Here is a 23,369-nt window from a genome sequence, read left to right as displayed (position 1 = left end):
TACATTTTCCATACAATAAATTGAATTTTCGGAGCAGCCTGGAGCCCCCATCCCTCATTCCAGCCCCGCCCCCGCCCCGCCCCCATTTCCCTCTCCCTGAGTCACCCCCGCCCCGTTGCCCCTGGCAACACCGCTCCGTTGCTATGGAGCTCGGCCTCCCATTGGCTGCCGGGCAGCCAATCAGGGAATTGCTGGCCGGAGCGTCACTGTTACCCGGCGGGGGGGATGGGAGGCGATGGGTGCTGGGTGGTGCTGCCCCCAAACTGGGCAAACTGGGGAAATTATGGGATGGACTGGGCTTGGGTGAGGGCAGCGAGGATGGTGAGGGTGTCACTGTGGCAGTGTCTGAAAATCCCCTGGCCAGGATTGTTCTCCTGGGGGGGATGAGGAGCCTCAGAGGAAAATGGAAATTATTGAAAACAAATGGAAAAAAAAAAATTGAAAGCAAGTGAAAAATGAAAGCAATAATTATCTGATTGCTTCTCCTCTGTTTTGCTGCTTTGGAATGTGTTTGGAGATTGTTCTCCTGGGGGGGGGATGAGGAGCCTCAGAGGAAAATGAAAATAACTGAAAAAAAAAAGAAAAAAAATTGGAAAAAAAATGAAAAAAAACCTGAAAACAAATGAAAAATGAAAGCAATAATTATCTCATTTGCTTCTCCTCTGTTTTGCTGCTTTGGAATGTGTTTGGAGATTGTTCTCCTGGGGGGATGAGGAGCCTCAGAGGAAAATGAAAATAACTGAAAAAAAAAAAGGAAAAAAAACCCTGAAAAAATGAAAAATGAAAACAATTGAAAAAAAATTTTTAAAAAATTGAAAACAAATGAAAAATGAAAGCAATAATTATCTCATTTGCTTCTCCTGTGTTTTGCTGCTTTGGAATGTGTTTGGAGATTGTTCTCCTGGGGGGATGAGGAGCCTCAGAGGAAAATGAAAATAACTGAAAAAAAAAAGAAAAGAAATTGAAAAAAATTGAAAAAATTTGAAAACAAATGGAAAATGAAAGCAATAATTATCTCATTTGCTTCTCCTCTGTTTTGCTGCTTTGGAATGTGTTTGGAGATTGTTCTTCTGGGGGGATGAGGAGCCTCAGATGAAAATGAAAATAACTGAAAAAAAAAAAAAAAAATTGAAAAAAAAGAAAAAAAATTGAAAACAAATGGAAAATGAAAGCAATAATTATCTCATTTGCTTCTCCTCTGTTTTGCTGCTTTGGAATGTGTTTGGAGATTGTTCTCATGGGGAGCTGAGGAGCCTCAGAGGAAAATGAAAATAACTGAAAAAAAAAAAAAAAAAGAAAAAAAAAACTGAAAAAAAATGAAAAATGAAAACAATTGAAAAAAAATGAAAAAAAAAAAGAAAGCAAATGAAAAATGAAAACAGTAATTACCTCATTTACTGCTCCTCTGTTTTGCTGCTTTGGAATGGGTTTGGGGATTGTTTCATTTGGGTTCTGGTGTGAGTTGTATTCTTTAGAGTAGTTGAGTGTAGTATTCTTGAATATAATATAGTATTCTAAAATAATATAGTGCTATAAAATGATATAATGCTGAATATAATGCAGTGTTATAAAATGGAGACTGAAACGTGACTCTGGAAAGAGTCGTGAGTTTTCGTTATTGCCCTCAATCCCCACCTCAAACCCCTCAATTCCCATTTCTGACCACTCAATCCCCTCTCAGACCCCTCCATATCCCTTAAACCCCTCAATCCCCACCTCAAACCACTTCATCCCACCTCAGACCCGACAATCCCCATTTTTGACCCCTCCAGCCCTTCTCAAACCCCTCAATCCCCATTTTAGACCCCTCAATCCCCACCTCAAACCTCTCAATCCCCACCTCAAACCCCTCCATCTCCCTTCAGACCCCCTCAGTCCCCTCAATCCCCATTTCTGACCCCTCAATGCCCCCCTCAGACCCCTCAATGCCCCCCTCAGACCCCTCCATCCTCCCTCAAACCCCTCAATCCCCTTTTCAGACCCCTCAATCCCCACCTCAAACCCCTCAATTCCCTTTTCAGACCCCTCAATCTCCATTTCAGATCCCTCGATCTCCATTTTTGACCCCTCCAGCCCTTCTCAAACCTCTCAATCGCCACCTCAAACCCCTCCATCTCCCCTCAGACCCATCAATCCCCATTTCAGACCCCTCAATCCCCCCTCAGACCCCTCCATATCCCCTTAAACCCCTCAATCCCCTCTTCAAACCACTCCATCCTCATCTCAGACCCCTCAATCCCCATTTCAGACCCCTCCATCCTCCCTCAAACCCCTCAATTCCCTTTTCAGACCCCTCAATCCCCACCTCAAACCCCTCAATCCCCATTTCAGACCCCTCCCTCCCCATTTTTGACCCCTCCAGCCCTTCTAAATCCCCACAATCCCCACCTCAAACCCCTCAATTCCCTTTTCGGACCCCTCAATCCCCATTTCTGACCCCTCAATCCCCCCCTCAGACCCCTCCATATCCCCTTTAACCCCTCAATCCCCTTTTCAGACCCCTCAATCCCCACCTCAAACCCCTCAATCCCCATTTCTGACCCCTCAATCCCCCCTCCATCTCCCCTCAGACCCCCTCAGTCCCCTCAATTCCCATTTCTGACCCCTCAATGCCCCCCTCAGACCCCTCCATCCTCCCTCAAACCCCTCAATCCCCACCTCAGACCCCTCAATCCCCATTTCTGACCCCTCAATGCCCCCCTCAGACCCCTCAATCCCCACCTCAAACCCCTCAATCCCCATTTCAGACCCCTCCATCCCCATTTTTGATCCCTCCATCCCTTCTCAAACCTCTCAATCCCCACCTCAAACCCCTCAATCCCCACCTCAGACCCCCTCAGACCCCTCAGTTCCCATTTCTGACCCCTCAATCCCCCCTCAGACCCCTCCATATCCCCTTAAACCCCTCAATCCCCTCTTCAAACCACTCCATCCTCATCTCAGACCCCTCAATCCCCATTTCAGACCCCTCCATCCCCCTCTCAGGCCCCTCCATATCCCCTCAGGCCCCTCAATCCCCACCTCAGACCCCCTCAAACCCCTCCATCTCCCCTCAGATCCCCTCAGACCCCTCAATCCCCATTTCTGACCCTTCAATCCCCCCTCCATCCTCCCTCAGACCCCTCAATCCCCATTTTAGACCCCTCCATATCCCCTCAAACCCCTCAATCCCCATTTCTGACCCCTCAATCCCCCCTCAGACCCCTCCATATCCCCTTAAACCCCTCAATCCCCTTTTCAGACCCCTCAATCCCCACCTCAAACCCCTCAATCCCCATTTCTGACCCCTCCATCCCCCTCTCAGGCCCCTCCATATCCCCTCAGGCCCCTCAATCCCCACCTCAGACCCCCTCAAACCCCTCCATCTCCCCTCAGACCCCCTCAGACCCCTCAATCCCCATTTCTGACCCCTCAATCCCCCCTCCATCCTCACCTCAGACCCCCTCAAACCCCTCAATCCCCATTTCTGACCCCTCCATCCCCCCTCAGAGCCCTCAATCCCCATTTTCAGCCCCCTCCATCCCCAGCTCCGTGTGTGGGCAGCTGCAGCAGCCATGTGTCTCCTTTGCCACCCTCATTTTTTGCTCTGTTCCCTGAGAAACCAGGCCAGGAACAGGAGTTTATTTAGCAGGAGCTTCCTGCCTTTCCCCAGATCTGCTGCCAGATCCATCTGAGCTGGAAATTCAGAACTTCCCTTGCTTTAATTCCCTCCCCAAGCGGGAGCTCACAGCTGCAAAGTGCAGGTGGCAAAAAGGCAGCAGAGGTGGAATTCCACGCTCATTTCTGCAGTGAGGAGGAGGATTTCAATGTGCCCTGACTCCCTGACCCTTTTACGGCAGGAAATATCCCAGAAAATATTCCCATTTTCCTCAGTCCCTGCTGCCATTTTCCAGTCTGCATCCTCCCATTTCTCCCTTCCACCTTTACTCATTTTTTTTATTCCTGACACACATTTTTTGCTGCATCTGGGTCATTTTTTTTTTTTCCTCTCTCTGCCAAAGCCCAGCTCAGTCCCGCCCACCCTCCCTGAGTGCTCTGAACTTGAAATTTCTCCACCAAAGCCCGTCTGTCACCGTCACTCTGTGTCTGCCACCCCCTCACTGCATCCCACGGCTGCCCCAGGGAGCTGCAGCTGATTCATTCATCCTGCAAGGAATCCTCCTCTGGAAAACAAAAAATTTCCCCCTGATTTCTGCACGTCCCGGAGGCTGCCTGCTGGGGATGGGAGCTGGAACAGGAGGGGGCAGCTGATAAATGTCATTTTTGTGCCTCTGAGTTTGTCTTTTCTGGGAAATCTGATCGGCGTGATGCTGGAGTTACGTTGCCAGCGCGACAGGAAAAAAATCCTGTTATCATTCTTAAATTTGGCTGAGGTGTTTGGCTTGGGGGGAAAAAACTTGTTGGAGGGTGGGTGGTGCAAAAGGGAATGAGCTGTACGGATTTATTTCAGTGCCATGTGTGCAGATCCGGTGCTGCCTCCTCCCTTCCCTTCCCTTCCCTTCCCTTCCCTTTCCCAAAATCTGCTCCAGATCCTCTTGGAATATTTACACCCCGAGCCTGGAGCAGTTTGGAATATTTTGGGGTGGGAGGAGGCAGAGTTTGCCACCTTCACCCCCTGCAAAAAATCATCCCACAAATCAGGCAGAGTGTTCCCTTTTCCCTTCCTGACCTAATTCCTGTTGGAGCAGCGTGGGATTCCCTCATGAGGGGAATTTTCTGGGGTATTTCTCTCCCTTGCACCTTTATCCCTTGAATTTTCTGCGATATTTCATTTTTCCCATGAATTTTTCCTGCATATTTCCCTCCCTGCACCTTATCCCTATGAATTTTCTGGGATATTTTCTTTTCCCCATGAATTTTCTGGGATATTTCCCTCCCTGCACCTTTTCCCCATGAATTTTCTGGGATATTTTTTCCCCCATGAATTTTCCTGAATATTTCTCTCCCTGCACCTTATCCCTATGAATTTTCTGGGATATTTCCTTTTCCCCATGAATTTTCTGGGATATTTCCCTCCCTGCACCTTTTCCCCATGAATTTTCTGGGATATTTCCATTTCCCCATGAATTTTCTGGGATATTTTTTCCCCCATGAATTTTCCTGAATATTTCTCTCCCTGCACCTTATCCCTATGAATTTTCTGGGATATTTCCTTTTCCTCATGAATTTTCAGGGATATTTTCCCTCCTTGCACCTTTCCCCCATGAATTTTCTGGGATATTTCCTTTTCCCAATGAATTTTCAGGGATATTTCCATTTCCCAATGAATTTTCTGGAAAATTTCTGCCTCCCCATGAATTTTCTGGGATATTTCCTTTTCCCCATGAATTTTCTGGGATATTTTCCCTCCTTGCACCTTTTCCCCATTAATTTTCTGGGATATTTCCTTTTCCCCATGAATTTTCTGGGATATTTCCATTTCCCCATTAATTTTCTGGGATATTTCCCTCCCTGCACCTTTTCCCTATGAATTTTCTGGGATATTTCCATTTCCCTATGAATTTTCTGGGATATTTCCATTTTCCCCATGAATTTTCTGGGATATTTCCTTTTCCCCATGAATTTTCTGGGATATTTCCCTCCCTGCACCTTTTCCCTATGAATTTTCTGGGATATTTCCATTTCCCTATGAATTTTCAGGGATATTTCCTTTTTCCCCATGAATTTTCTGGGATATTTCCTTTTCCCCATGAATTTTCTGGGATATTTCCTTTTCCCCATGAATTTTCTGGGATATTTCCCTCCCTGTATCACTCCTGTCCCATTTTCCCTCTGGATCTGGCATTTTCCCTCCTCCCCTCCATGTCTTTAACACATTTATTAAAATTCCCTGTAAGAATCCATGGAATGGAGGCAGCTCACTGCATTTTCCTGCTTTCTCTGCCTGGAACCAATTCCTGCAACTTCATAAATGTCAAATGCACATTTTGTGTTCAGCAGCTCCACAAATTAAAGGGGAATTCTCCAGGAATATCAGAGGCAGGGGTTGATAAATGTCTGCGAGTTCTGACTCTGTTTCAGCCACATTTTTAATTCAAAGGAATTAAAAATCAGTTTTTCAACAGATGTTTTCTGCCACGAGGGGTTTTGTTTGAGCCTTGCTCTGATTTTAGGCTCCTAAAAAATTCAAACCAGGACATCTCCCCTTTTATTTTTTGGAAATTTGTCTTTTGCAGAGGTGTTTGCTGGTGCCACATCCCTCCACAGCCACGTGGAGCTGGGTTAATCCTTGTTTAGACTCAGAATCATGAAATCCTGCACTGGTTTGGGTTGGGAACTTTAAATGCGACTTTATCAGGGATTTTTATCTTAATGTGCAACTTGAGTCCCACTTGTCCTGCCCAGAAGGAGATATCAGGGTTGTCTTATCACACAGAGCCTGTTTGGAGCTCAAGGCTGTTTTCTCACTCAAGATGTGAGTGATCACAAAAGATTTGAGTGATTACAAAAGATTTGAGTGATTACAAAAGATTTGAGTGATCACAAAAGATTTGAGTGATTACAAGAAGAACTGGGCTGGGATTTGGGGAAATTCAGATTTTTTTGGTGCTGGTTTGGCCCTGGGGCAGAGCACAGCTGTGCTTGGTGGAATTTATTTCACCTGTGTGATGTTTGCTGGTTTGGGCTCCATTCTAACTCAGAGGTGCTTCCAGGGGCTGCCAGCTCCTTGCTAATCAAATTAAATGCAACTTTATCAGGGATTTTTATCTTAATGTGCAATTTGAGTCCCACTTGTCCTGCCCAGAAGGAGATATCAGGGTTGTCTTATCACACAGAGCCTGTTTGGAGCTCAAGGCTATTTTCTCACTCAAGATTTGAGTGATTACAAGAAGAACTGGGCTGGGATTTGGGGAAATTCAGATTTTTTGGTGCTGGTTTGGCCCTGGGGCAGAGCACAGCTGTGCTTGGTGGAATTTATTTCACCTGTGTGATGTTTGCTGGTTTAGAACTGCCCTCAGCGTCTCTGTCTCCATCCCTCACCTGCCTCAGCACCTCTGTTCTACCTCAGGGACTTTGTCCTCCAAAAATCCTGGTGAGAACCACCAGATTTACCTCCAAAATCCTTGAGGAGAACCAAATGTTGGTTTTACCTCCAAAATCCTTGGTGAGAACCAAATTTTGGTTTTACCTCCAAAATCCTTGGGGAGAACCAAATTTTGGTTTTACCTCCAAAATCCTTGGGGAGAACCACTGAGCTCCAGCCCTCGAGCTGGGGCTGCACCCAGGCTGGGCAGGTTTGCTTTTGAGACATAAACTTGACGGAATTTAGAGATTTTAAAGGATTTAAGATTTCAGTTAGAGATAAGCTTTATTGGAGTTAATTAAAATAAATGGGTAGGCCTTGATGAAGTTCGTAGTTAACTAATAATTGATTGCTTGTCAGCACGATATTTGGTTAACTGGGTTTATAATGAAGAATATAGAAACTGATAAATGGCTTTTAGGGAGATAAGACAATTGTTTTTAGGAAGATAAGACAATTGTTTTTAGGACATAAGACAATTGTTTTTAGGAAGATAAGACAATTGTTTTTAGGAACATAAAACAATTGTTTTTAGGGAGATAAGACAATTGTTTTTAGGAACATAAGACAGTTGTAGGGCTCCTCTGCTCTGAAACAAATTGAAGATGAGGAATGGGAGTTCTACCAAAGGTTCATTTGTCACATTTGCATTAAAAAGGTAGAAAGGTCAGAGGGAGGAAGACTTCATTTACTTCCTCATTTTGGGTCCCCTCCCCGTGAAAGGGACCCCATTTCAAGGAACAAACCGTGCATGCCTAATGGCTTTTGGGCTAATTACCATGGGAAACAGGGAATGGGATGGACCAAAGTTATTTGGGAGTTATTCCACAATAAACATCCACTTTCTAACTTTAAAATGTTAGAGTGTTTTTGGATATTGGTCCTAGATCAATATCCATATTCGGAATGGGATGTACCAAAGTTATCAATATATTTTGTATTTTGGGTATTCAATACTTGTATTGAATTGATATCTATGGTTATCAAAATCCATAGATTTTGGATATCAGAATCCAGTGATCAATATCCATATTGGGAATGGGATGTACCAAAGTTAATCAATATGTATTTGTATTTTGGGTATTCAATACTTGTATTGAATTGATATCTCTGGATATCAAAAGCCATAGATCAATATCCATATTGGGAATGGGATGCACCAAAGTTATCAATATATATTTTGTATTTTGGGTATTCAATACTTGTATAGATAAAAGATATAGATTATATATTATATAGATATAGATTTTTAATCACCTGTAAATTGCAGTGTGTATTTGGGAATTATCCCACAGTAAACATCCACTTTCTATCTCTAAACAGTCAGAGATTTTTTGGATATTGGTACCAGATCAATATCCATATTGGGAACAGGATGTACCAAAGTTATCAATATATTTTGTATTTTGGGTATTCAATACTTGTATAGATAAAAGATATAGATTATATATTATATAGATATAGAAAAAATATAGATATAGATACAGATTTGTAATCACCTGTAAATTGCAGGGCGTTTTTGGGAATTATCCCGCAAAAAGCATTCACTTTCTAACTAAACTGTTAGAGAGTTTTTGGATATTGGTACCAGATCAATATCCATATTGGGAATTTGATTTACCAAAATTATCAATATGTATTTGTATTTTGGGTATTCAATACTTGTATTGAATTGATATCTCTGGATATCAAAAGCCATAGATCAATATCCATATTGGGAATGGGATGCACCAAAGTTATCAATATATATTTTGTATTTTGGGTATTCAGTACTTGTATAGATAAAAGATATAGATTATATATTATATAGATATAGATTTGTAATCACCTGTAAATTGTACGGTATTTTTGGGAATTATTCCACAATAAACATCCACTTTCTAACTAAACTGTTAGGGAATTTTTGGATATTGGTACCAGATCAATATCCATATTGGGAATGGGATGTACCAAAGTTATCAATTTGTATTTTGGGTATTCAATACTTGGATAGATAAAAGATATAGATTATATATTATATAAATATAGAAAAGATATAGATATAGATTTGTAATCACCTGTAAATTGCAGGGCGTTTTTGGGAATTATCCCACAATAAACATCCACTTTCTAACTAAACTGCTAGAGAGTTTTTGGATATTGGTACCAGATCAATATCCATATTGGGAATTTGATTTACCAAAATTATCAATGTGTATTTGTATTTTGGGTATTCAATACTTGTATTGAATTGATATCTATGGATATCAAAATCCATAGATTTTGGATATCAAAATCCAGTGATCAATATCCATATTGGGAATGGGATGTACCAAAGTTATCAGTTTGTATTTTGGGTATTCAATACTTGTATAGATAAAAGGACTCTGTAATCACCTGTAAATTGCAGTGTGTGTTTGGGAATTATCCCACAATAAACATCCACTTTCTAATTTTAAACTGTTAGGGAATTTTTGGATATTGGTACCAGATCAATATCCATATTGGGAATGGGATGCACCAAAGTTATCAATATATATTTTGTATTTTAGGTATTCAATACTTGTATAGACAAAAGATATAGATTATATATTATATAGATATAGAAAAGATATAGATATAGATTTGTAATCACCTGTAAATTGCAGTGTGTATTTGGGAGTTATCCCACAATAAACATCCACTTTCTAACTCTAAACAGTCAGAGAGTTTTTGGATATTGGTACCAGATCAATATCCATATTGGGAACGGGATGTACCAAAGTTAATCAATATGTATTTGTATTTTGGGTATTCAATACTTGTATTGAATTGATATCTCTGGATATCAAAATCCAGTGATCAATATCCATATTGGGAACGGGATGCACCAAAGTTATCAATATATATTTTGTATTTTGGGTATTCAATACTTGTATAGATAAAAGATATAGATTATATATTATATAGATATAGATTTGTAATCACCTGTAAATTGCAGGGCGTTTTTGGGAATTATCCCACAATAAACATCCACTTTCTAACTAAACTGCTAGAGAGTTTTTGGATATTGGTACCAGATCAATATCCATATTGGGAATTTGATTTACCAAAATTATCAATGTGTATTTGTATTTTGGGTATTCAATACTTGTATTGAATTGATATCTATGGATATCAAAATCCATAGATTTTGGATATCAGAATCCAGTGATCAATATCCATATTGGGAATGGGATGTACCAAAGTTAATCAATATGTATTTGTATTTTGGGTATTCAATACTTGTATTGAATTGATATCTATGGTTATCAAAATCCATAGATTTTGGATATCAGAATCCAGTGATCAATATCCATATTGGGAATGGGATGTACCAAAGTTAATCAATATGTATTTGTATTTTGGGTATTCAATACTTGTATTGAATTGATATCTCTGGATATCAAAAGCCATAAATCAATATCCATATTGGGAATGGGATGCACCAAAGTTATCAATATATATTTTGTATTTTGGGTATTCAATACTTGGATAGACAAAAGATATAGATTATATATTATATAGATATAGAAAAGATATAGATATAGATTTGTAATCACCTGTAAATTGCAGTGTGTATTTGGGAGTTATCCCACAATAAACATTCACTTTCTAACTCTAAACAGTCAGAGAGTTTTTGGATATTGGTACCAGATCAATATCCATATTGGGAATTTGATTTACCAAAATTATCAATGTGTATTTGTATTTTGGGTATTCAATACTTGTGTTGAACTGATATCTATGGATATCAAAATCCAGTGATCAATATCCATATTGGGAATGGGATGCACCAAAGTTATCAATATATATTTTGTATTTTGGGTATTCAATACTTGTATAGATAAAAGATATAGATTATATATTATATAGATATAGATTTGTAATCACCTGTAAATTGCAGTGTGTATTTGGGAATTATCCCACAGTAAACATCCACTTTCTATCTCTAAACAGTTAGAGATTTTTTGGATATTGGTACCAGATCAATATCCATATTGGGAATTTGATTTACCAAAATTATCAATATGTATTTGTATTTTGGGTATTCAATACTTGTATTGAATTGATATCTCTGGATATCAAAATCCATAGATTTTGGATATCAAAATCCAGTGATCAATATCCATATTGGGAGTGGGATGTACCAAAGTTATCAATTTGTATTTTGGGTATTCCATACTTGTATAGATAAAAGGACTCTGTAATCACCTGTAAATTGCAGTGTGTGTTTGGGAATTATCCCACAATAAACATCCACTTTCTAATTTTAAACTGTTAGGGAATTTTTGGATATTGGCACTCGATCAATATCCATATTGGGAGTGGGATGTACCAAAGTTATCAATTTGTATTTTGGGTATTCAATACTTGTAGAGATACAAGGACTCTGTGATCACCTGTGAATTGCAGTGTGGTTTTGGGAACAATCCCACCATAACCATCCTATTTTAAACCATTGGGGAGTTTTTGTCGGTCACACCCTGAGGGTTTGATTTGGGATCTGTGCACGGGGTTGGCTCCAAGGAAATTCCAGCCTGGCTCTGGGAGGGTTTTGGGCAGAGCAAAGTCCCCGAGCTGTCCTGAGCTGTCCCCGAGCTGTCCCCGAGCTGTCCCCGAGCTGTCCCTGAGCTGTCCCTGAGCTGTCCCCGAGCTGTCCCCGAGCTGTCCCCGAGCTGTCCTGAGCTGTCCTGAGCTGTCCCCGAGCTGTCCCCGAGCTGTCCCTGAGCTGTCCCTGAGCTGTCCCCGAGCTGTCCCCGAGCTGTCCTGAGCTGTCCTGAGCTGTCCCCGGGCTGTCCCCGGGCTGTCCCTGAGCTGTCCCTGAGCTGTCCCCGAGCTGTCCCCGAGCTGTCCCCGAGCTGTCCCTGAGCTGTCCTTGGGCTGTCCCTGAGCTGTCCTGAGCTGTCCCCGAGCTGTCCCTGAGCTGTCCTTGGGCTGTCCCCGAGCTGTCCCCGAGCTGTCCTGTGTCCCCGAGCTGTCCTGGGCTGTCCTGAGCTGTCCCCGAGCTGTCCCCAAGCTGTCCCCTGTTCCTGAGCTGTCCCCGAGCTGTCCCCTGTCCCTGCAGGTGCCCGTCGCTGCGTCGCAGGGCTCTGAAGATGTCCAACAGCAACACGGCACAGGAGTCCCTGGAAATTATGAAGGAATCGGAAAAGAAGGTGGTGGAGGAATCTGTGAACAAAACCAAATTCGTGTCCCGGTCACCCAGCAAGGAGGAGGTGGAGAAGGATGGGGGCGAGGAGGTCGGCGTGCGCCAGGAGTCTCAGGTGAGCGTGGGCAGGGGAGCTGGGCCTCACCTGGGCCTCACCTGGGCCTCACCTGGGCCTCACCTGGGCCTCACCTGGGCCTCACCTGCAGCCTCACCTGTCCCTCACCTGGGCCTCACCTGGGCCTCACCTGTCCCTCACCTGTCCCTCACCTGTCCCTCACCTGTCCCTCACCTGGGCCTCACCTGCAGCCTCACCTGTACCTCACCTGGGCCTCACCTGGGCCTCACCTGTCCCTCACCTGTCCCTCACCTGCAGCCTCACCTGTACCTCACCTGGGCCTCACCTGTCCCTCACCTGGGCCTCACCTGTCCCTCACCTGTCCCTCACCTGTCCCTCACCTGGGCCTCACCTGGGCCTCACCTGTCCCTCACCTGTCCCTCACCTGTCCCTCACCTACAGCCTCACCTGTCCCTCACCTGGGCCTCACCTGGGCCTCACCTGTCCCTCACCTGTCCCTCACCTGTCCCTCACCTACAGCCTCACCTGTCCCTCACCTGTCCCTCACCTGTCCCTCACCTGGGCCTCACCTGGGCCTCACCTGTCCCTCACCTGTCCCTCACCTGTCCCTCACCTACAGCCTCACCTGTCCCTCACCTGCAGCCTCACCTGTACCTCACCTGGGCCTCACCTGTCCCTCACCTGTCCCTCACCTGGGCCTCACCTGTCCCTCCCCTGCAGCCTCACCTGTCCCTCACCTGTCCCTCACCTGGGCCTCACCTGTCCCTCACCTGTCCCTCACCTGTCCCTCACCTGCAGCCTCACCTGTCCCTCACCTGGGCCTCACCTGGGCCTCACCTGCAGCCTCACCTGGGCCTCACCTGCAGCTTCCCATCCCTTCCCAAAGCATCCAGAGCCCCTCAGTGACCCCAGGCTGGGCAGGCTGATCCCTTCCTCCTCATTCAGGCTCTCCTGGCCAGAGGGGTTGAAATATTTCAATTCCAGTATTATATTTCAATTTCAATATATTATTTCAATTTCAATATAATATTTCAATATAATATTTCAATTTCAGTATTATATTTCAATTTCAATATAATATTTCAATATATTATTTCAATATAATATTTCAATATAATGTTTCAATTTCAGTATTATACTTTAATATTATATTTTAATACAATATTTCAATTTCAGTATTATATTTCAATTTCAATGTTGTGTTTCAATATAATATTTATATTTCAATATAATATTTCAAAATAATAATTCAATTATTCCACTGCCCTGCCAGGCAGGAATGTTTGAAATCTCAGATTGTATCCAGGTAGGAATGTTTGAAATCTCAATTGTATCCAGGTAGGAATGTTTGGAATCTCAGATTGTATCCAGGCAGGAATGTTTGAAATCTCAGATTGTGTCTAGGTAGGAATGTTTGAAACCTCAGATTGTATCCAGGTAGGAATGTTTGAAATCTCAGATTGTATCCAGGTAGGAATGTTTGAAATCTCAGATTGTATCCAGGTAGGAATGTTTGAAATCTCAGATTGTATCCAGGCAGGAGTGTTTGAAATCCCAGATTATATCTGGGTAGGAATGTTTGGAATCTCAGATTGTATCCAGGTAGGAATGTTTGAAATCTCAGATTGTATCCAGGTAGGAATGTTTGAAATCTCAGATTGTGTCTGGGTAGGAATATTTGAAATCTCAGATTGTATCCAGGCAGGAATGTTTGAAATCTCAGATTGTATCCAGGCAGGAATGTTTGAAATCTCAGATTGTATCCAGGTAGGAATGTTTGAAATCCCAGACTGTATCCAGGTAGGAATGTTTGAAATCCCAGACTGTATCCAGGTAGGAATATTTGAAACCTCAGATTGTGTCCAGGCAGGAATGTTTGAAATCTCAGATTGTATCCAGGCAGGAATGTTTGGCTCCTCCCTCTGGGCTCACATCTCCCAGTGGGATGATGGAATTTTATCAGCCATGCAGTGACACTCACTGGCCCGTGAGCAGTAGATAATTACTAATTAATGGCCCAGTAACAGAAGATAATTAATAATTAATGGCCAATTCCCAGCAAGGGCAGAGAATTCCCAGATTCCCAGATTGAGTTTTTGCCTTTTCCTCTCTCCACAGAAGCGAACGTCGAGTCACGGCCACGCCAGGAAAAGAGCCAAGGTAGGAGCTCTGCTGCCACCCCGGCGTTCCTCTTACTGGGCAGGTTAATTGGGAATTTTGTGCTTCAGTTCATAAAAGGAATAAAATAAGTGATTATTCAGGGATTCTAAAGCATTCTGTATCTGTATATTGAGGGGAATATTCCTCTTATTAAAATAACTGATTATTCAGGGATTCTAAATCATTCTGTGTCTGAATATTGAGGGGAATATTCCTCTTATTCGGCACTTAATTGGGAATTTTATGCTTCAATAAATAAAAGGAATAAAAAAAATGGGATCCCAAGTCATTCTATATCTGTATATTGAGGGGAATATTCCTCTTATTAAAATAACTGATTATTCAGGGATTCCCAATAATTTTATATCTGTGTATTGAGGGGAATATTCCTCTTATTAAAATAACTGATTATTCAGGGATTCCCAATAATTTTATATCTGTGTATTGAGGGGAATATTCCACTTATTGGGCGATTAATTGGGAATTTTATGCTTCAATTAATAAAAGGAATAAAATAGCTGATTATTCAGGGATTCTAAATCATTCTGTGTCTGAATATTGAGGGGAATATTCCTCTTATTGGGCAGATTAATTGGGAATTTTATGCTTCAATAAATAAAAGGAATAAAAAAAATGGGATCCCAAGTCATTCTATATCTGTATATTGAGGGGAATATTCCTTTATTAAAATAACTGATTATTCAGGGATTCCCAATAATTTTATATTTGTGTATTGAGGGGAATATTCCCCTTATTGGGCACTTAATTGGGAATTTTATGCTTCAGTAAATAAAAAGAATTAAAAAATTGGGATCCCAAGTCATTCTATATCTGCATATTGAGAGGAATATTTCTCTTATTGGGCAGATTAATTGGGAATTTCATGCTTCAGATAATAAAAATAAATGATTATTCAGGGATTCCAAGTCATTCTATATCTGTATATTGAGGGGAATATTCCTCTTATTAAAATAACTGATTATTCAGGGATTCCCAATAATTTTATATTTGTATATTGAGGGGAATATTCCTCTTATTGCGCAGATGAATTGGGAATTTTATGCTTCAATTAATAAAAGGAATAAAATAGCTGATTATTCAAGGATTCTAAATCATTCTGTATCTGTATATTGAGGGGAATATTGGGCAGGTTAATTGGGAATTTTATGCTTTAAAGGCTGAAGGAATAAAATAACTGATTATTCAGGGATTCTAAATAATTTTATATATTCTAAATAATTTAAGAATATATATATTCTAAATAATTCTAAATAATAATAATATATATTCTAAATTATATATATTCTAAATAATTCTAAATAATTTTATAATTTTATATCTGTATATTCAGGGGAAATATTCCTCTTATTGGGCAGATTAATTGGGATTTAATTGGGATTTAATTGGGAATGGCTGCACAGGTGCCACGGGAATGCAGCTGCATCAAGTATGAGTTTTACCTGAGGTGTTTTAACCATTCCCCTTTTTTAAAATTTATTTTTTTTTTACCTTTTTCAGTCTAACTCAAAGCTGAAACTGGTCAGGAGCTTGGCTGTGTGTGAGGAATCCTCAGGCCCCTTCGTGGATGGGCTGCTGGAGTCTCAGGTACGCCTAAAACAAGACAAATCTGGGAATTTGAAAGCCCAAAAAAATCAGAAATTATCCAGCTCTTGCTCTTGTGCGCCTTGAGGAGCCAAAAAATTCCTCCAAGAGCTTTTTGAGACCTTCCTGGGCTGCTTTTCTGCTCAGGAAATGTCTGAAACTCCTTTTTTTTTAATTTTTTTTCCCACTTCAGGACATCATCCAGCTGCACGTGAGCTGCCCCTCTGACAAGGAAGAGGAAAAATCCACAAAAGATGGGGTGGAAAAAGAAGAAAAAGAGAAAAATAAAGAGAAAACACCAAGGAGGATGCTCTCTCGAGGTCAGGTGCTGCTCTTGGAACCTTCTGGAAGTTGGGCAGGTGGTTGGGCGGGTTTGGGTTTTTGGTGATTTTGGGAGAAAAAAATTTAAAAGTTTTTTTTTTTTAAAGCAAAGGAAATTTAAGTGGGTTTTTTAAAATGGGTGTGGAGAAAATATTTTTTTTTGGAGGGGGAAAAGTGGGAAAAAATTGTTTATTTAATAGGTAAAGTGTTTGTTAGTGTAAAAAATGAGGCACTGGAGAGGGCTCCAGGGTTTGCCCGGATTCTTCTCTTCTGCAGGTTCACCCACGCTCTTCCCTTTTTTCTTTTCCCCTTTTTTCCTTTTCCCTTTTTTCCTTTTTCGCCATTTTACCACCCCCCTTTTTTCCTCTTCCCCTTTTTTTCCTTTTCCCCTTTTTTCCCATTCCTTTTTTTGCCTTTCCCCCTTTTTTCCTTCCCCCTTTTTTTGCTTTTCCCCCTTTTTTCCTTTTCCCCTTTTTTCCTTTCCCTGTTTTTTTCCTTTTCCCCTTTCTTTCCTTTTCCCCCTTTTTTTTCCTTTTCCCCTTTTTCCTTTTCCCCTTTTTTCCTTTCCCTGTTTTTTCCTTTCCCCTTTTTTTCCTTTTCCCCTTTTTTCCCATTCCTTTTTTTTCCTTTTCCCCCTTTTTTCCTTCCCCCTTTTTTCCTTTTCCCCTTTTTTCCTTTGCCTGTTTTTTTCCTTTTCCTCCCTTTTTTCTTTTTCCTCCCTTTTTTCTTTCCCCTTTTTCCATTTTCCCCCATTTTTTCCTTTCCCTCCCTTTTTTCCTTTTCCCCTTTTTTTCCTTTTCCCCCTTTTTCCTTTCCCCCTTTTTCCCCTTCCCCCTTTTTTTCTTTTCTCCCCCTTTTTCCCTTCCCCTTTTTTTCCTTTTCCCTTTTTTTCTTTTTCCCCTTTTTTTTTCTTTCCCCTTTTTCCTTTCCCCCCTTTTTTTCTTTCCCCCTTTTTTTCCTTTTCCCTTTTTTCCCTTTTCCCCATTTTCCCACCCCCTTTTTTTCCTTTTCCCCCTTTTTCCTTTTCCCCTTTTTTCCTTTCCCTGTTTTTTTCCTTTTCCCCTTTTTTCCTTTTCCCCCTTTTTTCCCATTCCTTTTTTTTCCTTTTCCCCCTTTTTTCCTTCCCCCTTTTTTTGCTTTTCCCCCTTTTTCCTTTTCCCCTTTTTCCTTTTCCCCCTTTTTTCCTTTTCCCTTTTTTCCTTTTCCCCTTTTTTCCTATCCCCCCTTTTTTCCATTCCCTTTTTTTCCTTTTCCCCCTTTTTTCCTTCCCCCTTTTTTTGCTTTTCCCCCTTTTTTCATTTTCCCCTTTTTTCCTTTCCCTGTTTTTTTCCTTTTCCCTTTTTTTTCCTTTTCCTCCCTTTTTTCTTTCACCTTTTTCCCTCTTCCCCCATTTTTTCCTTTTCCCCCCTTTTTTCCTTTTCCCTTTTTTCCTTTTCCCCCTTTTTTCCTTCCCCCCTTTTTTTCCTTTTCCCCCTTTTTCCCCTTTCCCCCTTTTGTCCTTCCCCCCTTTTTCCCTTTTCCCCTTTTTTTCTTTTCTCCCCCTTTTTTCCCTTTCCCCCTTTTTTCCCTTCCCCCCTTTTTCCCTTTCCCCCATTTTTTCCTTTTCCCCCATTTTTTCCTTTTCCCCCATTTTTTTCCTTCCCCCCTTTCTTCCTTTTCCCCCCTTTTTTTCCTTCCCTCTGTGCTCTCCCAATAAAATAAATTTATTAATTTTTTTTTTCCTGCCATTGTTATTTTTTTTTTTCAGATTCCAGCCAGGAATATACAGACTCCACTGGAATAGATTTGCATGAATTTTTAGTAAATACACTGAAAAAAAACCCAAGGTAGGTCATGGTCAATAAAACAACTCCCTGTAATTTTATATCCTCTTTAATTCCAAATGTGGAATTGCGTGTGGTGTGGAGAGGGAAGGACAAATAATTTGTTTGAATGCAAAGAAATCATTTTAATTGCTTTAAAACCTTTTCTATAAATGGTTTTCAAGTGCCAGCCTGTGAAGGGAATAATCAGTGGGATTGAGGAAAGGGAATGGCAAAGTTGGAGCTTCCAGCAGAGATTCAGGCTTTCCAAAGCCAAGAATTACTAGCAAAACAAAAAAAAATCTGGTGTTTAATTTGATATATTTGACAAACAAGAAGTTTTTTAGCTCATTTCTGTGTAAAATCAGCCATCACTTCCTCCTGTGGATTTTTCTTCTGCAGGACAGGGCTGGCAGCAGGGGAGGCAGTTCCCTGTCCCTGAAGTGAATTTTTAATCTTTCTTTTTATCCTGGCAGGGACAGAATGATGCTGCTCAAGTTGGAACAGGAGATCCTGGAGTTCATCAGTGATAACAAGTGAGTGACCCTCGGGGTTGTGCCCAGCAGAGGAAGTTTGGAATCGACATTTAGGAATTTGGGAATTGGAAAATTGGCAATTTGGGCTGCTAGGGGAACACAGTGGGGATGTTCTCCTGTGCATTCCCAATGGAGATTTGGGAATTTGGGAATTTGAAAATTGGCAATTTGGGCTGCCAGGGGAGCAGGGTGGGGATGTTCTGCTGTGCATTCCCAAGGGAGATTTGGGAATTTGGGAATTTGAAAATTGGCAATATGGGCTGCCAGGGGAGCAGAGTGAGGATGTTCTCCTGTGCATTCCCAATGGAGATTTGGGAATTTGGGAATTTGAAAATTAGCAATTTGGGCTGCCAGGGGAGCAGGGTGGGGATGTTCTCCTGTGCATTCCCAACGGAGATTTGGGAATTTGGGAATTTGAAAATTGGCAATTTGGGCTGCCAGGGGAGCAGAGTGAGGAAGTTCTCCTGTGCATTCCCAAGGGACATTTGGGAATTTGGGAATTTGAAAATGAAGAATTTGGGCTGCCAGGGGAACACAGTGGGGATGTTCTCCTGTGCATTCCCAATGGAGATTTGGGAATTTGAAAATTTGAAAATTAGCAATTTGGGCTGCCAGGGGAACAGGGTGGGGATGTTCTCCTGTGCATCCTGACGTGGCAGAGGAGGAACTGACTGTCCCCTGTCCCTGTCCTTGTGCCCAGCAAAGGAAGTTTGGGAATTTGAAAATTAGCAATTTGGGCTTTCAGGGGAGCAGGGTGGGGATGTTCTCCTGTATATCCTGACATGGCAGGGATGGAACTGACTGTCCCCTGTCCCTGTGCCCAGCAAAGGAAGTCTGGGAATTTGAAAATTGGCAATTTGGGCTGCCAGGGGAGCAGGGTGGGGATGTTCTCCTGTATATCCTGACATGGCAGGGATGGAACTGACTGTCCCCTGTCCCTGTGCCCAGCAAAGGAAGTCTGGGAATTTGAAAATTGGCAATTTGGGCTGCCAGGGGAGCAGGGTGGGGATGTTCTCCTGTGCATCCTGACATGGCAGGGGTGGAACTGACTGTCCCCTGTCCCTGTCCCTGTCCCTGTCCTTGTGCCCAGCAAAGGAAGTTTGGAGTGGAGATTGAGGAATTTGGGAATTTGAAAATTGGCAATTTGGGCTGCCAGGGGAGCGGGGTGGGGATGTTCTCCTGTGCATTCCCAAGGGAGATTTGGGAATTTGGGAATTTGAAAATTGGCAATTTGGGCTGCCAGGGGAGCAGGGGTGGGATGTTCTCCTGTGCACGCTGACGTGGCAGGGGTGGAACTGACTGTCCCCTGTCCCTGTCCCCAGCAATCAGTTCAAGAAGTTCCCCCAGATGACCTCGTACCACCGCATGCTGCTGCACCGCGTGGCCGCCTACTTCGGGATGGATCACAATGTGGACCAGACTGGGAAGGCCGTGATCATCAACAAGACCAGTAACACACGGATGTAAGGCCCTTCCCCTTCTTCTTCCCCTTCGTCTTTCCCCTTTGCCCCTCTTCTTCCCCTTCTTCTTCCCATTTCCCATTCATTTTTTCCTTTCCCTTTCTCCCTTTCTTTCTCCTGTTTTCCCCTTTCCCTTCCCCTTTCCCCTTCCCCTTCTCTTCCCTTTCCCCTTTTCCCCTTCCCCTTTCCCCTTCTCTTCCCCTTCTTTTCCCCTTTCTTCTTCCCATTTCCCTTTCCCTTTTATCCCTTTCCCCTTTTCTCCCTTTCCCCTTTTCCTTTCCCTTTTCCCCTTCCCCCTTCTCTTCCCCTTCTTCTTCCTTTTTCCCTTTCCTTTCTCTTTTCCCTTCCCCTTCTTCCCCTTCCCCTTTCCTTTTCTCCTTTTCCTTTCCCTTTTTCCTTCCCCTTCCCCTTTATCATTTTCCTTCCCCTTTCCTTTTTTCCCTTTTCCCTTCCCTTTTCCCTTTCTCTTTCCCTTCCCCTTCTCATCCCCTTCTTTTCCCCCTTCTTCTTCCCATTCCCCTTTTCCTTTCCCCTTTTCCTTTCCCTTTTTTCCCTTCCCCTTTCCCCTTCTCTCCCCCTTCTTCTTCCTTTTTCCCTTCCCTTTCCCTTCTTCCCCTTTTCCCTTTCTCCTTTTCCTTCCCCTTTCCCCTTTCCCTTTCCTTTTTTCCCTTTCCCTCTTTCCTTCCCCCTTTGCCTTTTCCCCTTCTCTTTCCCCTTCTTCTTCCTTTTTCCCTTTTTCCCTTTTTCCATTTTCCCCTTCTTCCCCTTCTTTTTCCCTTTTCCCTTTGTCCTGTCCCTTTTCCCTTCTCTTCCCCTTCTTCTTCTCTTTCTTCTTCCCCTTCCTCTTCCCCTTTTCCCTTCCCCTTTCCCCTTCTCTTCCCCTTCTTCTTCCTTTTTCCCTTCCCTTTCCCCTTTTCCCTTTTTCCTTTCCCTTTCCCTTTTTCCTCTCCCTTTTCCCCTTCTTCTTCCTTTTTCCCTTTCCCTTTTCCCTTTCCATTCTTCCCCTTCCCCCTTTCCTTTCTCTTTTTCCCTTCTATTCCCCTTCTTTTTCCCCTTCCTCTTTATCCTTTTCCTTTCCCTTCCCCTTTCCCTTCTCTTTCTACTTCCTCTTTCCATTTTTCCCTTTCCCTTCTTCTTCTTCCCCTTCCTCTTTCCCTTTCCCCTTTCCCCTTCTCTTCCCCTTCTTCTTCCTTTTTCCCTTTCCCTTTTTCCCTTCTTCCCCTTCCCCTTTTCCCTTTGTCCTGTCCCTTTCCCTTCTCTTCCCCTTCTTCTTCTCTTTCTTCTTCCCCTTCCTCTTCCCCTTTTCCCTTCCCCCTTCTCTTCCCCTTCTTCTTTCTTTTTCCCTTCCCTTTCCCCTTTTCCCCTTCTTCTTCCTTTTTCCCTTTCCCTTTTCCCTTTCCATTCCTCCCTTTCCCCCTTTCCTTTCTCTTTTTCCCTTCTATTCCCCTTCTATTCCCCTTCCTCTTTATCCTTTTCCTTTCCCTTCCCCTTCTCTTTCTACTTCCTCTTTCCTTTTTTCCCTTTCCCTTCTTCTTCTTCCCCTTCCCCTTTCCCCTTCTCTTCCCCTTCTTCTTCCTTTTTCCCTTTCCCTTTTTCCCTTCTTCCCCTTCCCCTTTTCCCTTTGTCCTGTCCCTTTTCCCTTCTCTTCCCCTTCTTCTTCTCTTTCTTCTTCCCCTTCCTCTTCCCCTTTTCCCTTCCCCCTTCTCTTCCCCTTCTTCTTTCTTTTTCCCTTCCCTTTCCCCTTTTCCCTTTTTCCTTTCCCTTTTCCCCTTCTTCTTCCTTTTTCCCTTTCCCTTTTCCCTTTCCATTCCTCCCTTTCCCCCTTTCCTTTCTCTTTTTCCCTTCTATTCCCCTTCTATTCCCCTTCCTCTTTATCCTTTTCCTTTCCCTTCCCCTTCTCTTTCTACTTCCTCTTTCCTTTTTTCCCTTTCCCTTCTTCTTCCCCTTCCCCTTCCCCTTCTCTTCCCCTTCTTCTTCCTTTTTCCCTTTTTCCCCTTCCCCTTCCCCTTTTCCCTTTTCCCTTCTCTTCCCCTTCTTCTTCTCTTTCTTCTTCCCCTTCCTCTTCCCCTTTTCCCTTCCCCTTTTTCCTCTCCCTTCCCCACAGCCCAGCAATGCTCTGTAGCAGGATGATTTCCACACCACATTTCCATTATTTTTTTGCCTCATGAGAGCTGAAGATCCCTCTCTAGAAGAACCAAAATCATGGAATGAAGGCAATAGGGAAGGAAAAATCTTTTCCTTCTATCTCTCCCTGCCTCTCCACAACTCCTGGATTAGGAACAGGAGCTGAAATTCCACCCAAAAATCATCCTGGGGCTGTTTTCCCCCTCCTGACAAGGGTTGGTTTCCTTGCAGCCCTGAGCAGAGATTCTCTGAGCACATCAAGGATGAGAAGAACGCAGAATTCCCTCAGAGGTTCATCCTGAAAAGGGACGACACCAGCATGGATCGGGATGACAACCAGGTGAGGAGGGCAGGGGGGCACTGCAGCCTTGGCAAAATCACAAAACAGGAAAAACTCCCCCAAAATCCTCCTGGGTTTCATTTCACAGAGGCCCCAAATCATCAACATCTGAATTTTGTGAAAGATTTTTTTCCAAATATTATTAAAAAATGGATGAAGAATTGCTATGGCTGTGCTTCCCCATTCCCCACAATCAGCCAGAGGACAGGCCAGGTTTTAAAGTGGAGCCTTTTCCCAAGGTTTCTTTGGGAATATTCCTGGGAATATTCCTGGTGCTTTCCGCTCTTGGAGCAAGCCATGCCCTCCCCCAGGGGTCTCACCTTGATAAAGTCATGGAATAATTGGGGTTGGAATAGACCTTAAAGCTCATCCAGGTCTTGGTTTCCCTGAGAGTTCCCCCTGAAACCAGGGGGATATTCCTGATTTTCCCTCTGAATATTCCTGATTTTCTGAAACCAAAGTGATATTCCTGATTTTCCAGGGTGATATTCCTGATATTTTCCCCATGGAACCAGGGGGATATTCCAGATTTTCCCTCTGAATATTCCTGATTTTCCCCATGAAACCAGGGTGATATTCCTGACTGAAACCAGGGTGATATTCCTGATTTTCCAGGGTGATATTCCTGATATTTTCCCCATGAAACCAGGGTGATATTCCTGATATTTTCCCAATGGAACCAGGGTGATATTCCTGATTTTCCAGGGTGATATTCCTGATATTTTCCCCATGGAACCAGGGTGATATTCCTGATTTTCCAGGGTGATATTCCTGA

At 42.8% G+C, this 23,369-nt stretch overlaps 1 protein-coding gene across 1 annotated transcript in view; it reads left to right on the top strand.

The window, feature by feature from the left end:
• Positions 1-23,369, top strand: part of LOC134431242 (R3H domain-containing protein 2-like) — an 84,526-nt gene that overhangs the window by 15,304 nt on the left and 45,853 nt on the right. The window contains 8 exon segments of the mRNA XM_063179226.1: positions 12,090-12,288; positions 14,368-14,409; positions 15,928-16,014; positions 16,205-16,331; positions 18,080-18,158; positions 18,611-18,670; positions 19,993-20,133; positions 22,486-22,594. Coding sequence (XP_063035296.1) covers positions 12,121-12,288; positions 14,368-14,409; positions 15,928-16,014; positions 16,205-16,331; positions 18,080-18,158; positions 18,611-18,670; positions 19,993-20,133; positions 22,486-22,594 — 813 coding nt within the window. The 5' untranslated portion in view covers positions 12,090-12,120.

Source organism: Melospiza melodia, chromosome 31, assembly GCF_035770615.1.
Source record: "Melospiza melodia melodia isolate bMelMel2 chromosome 31, bMelMel2.pri, whole genome shotgun sequence".
NCBI classification, from domain to species: Eukaryota; Metazoa; Chordata; class Aves; order Passeriformes; family Passerellidae; genus Melospiza; species Melospiza melodia.
The sequence above is the reverse complement of the archived record's forward strand: the minus strand, read 5'-3'. Positions and strand labels throughout refer to the sequence as shown.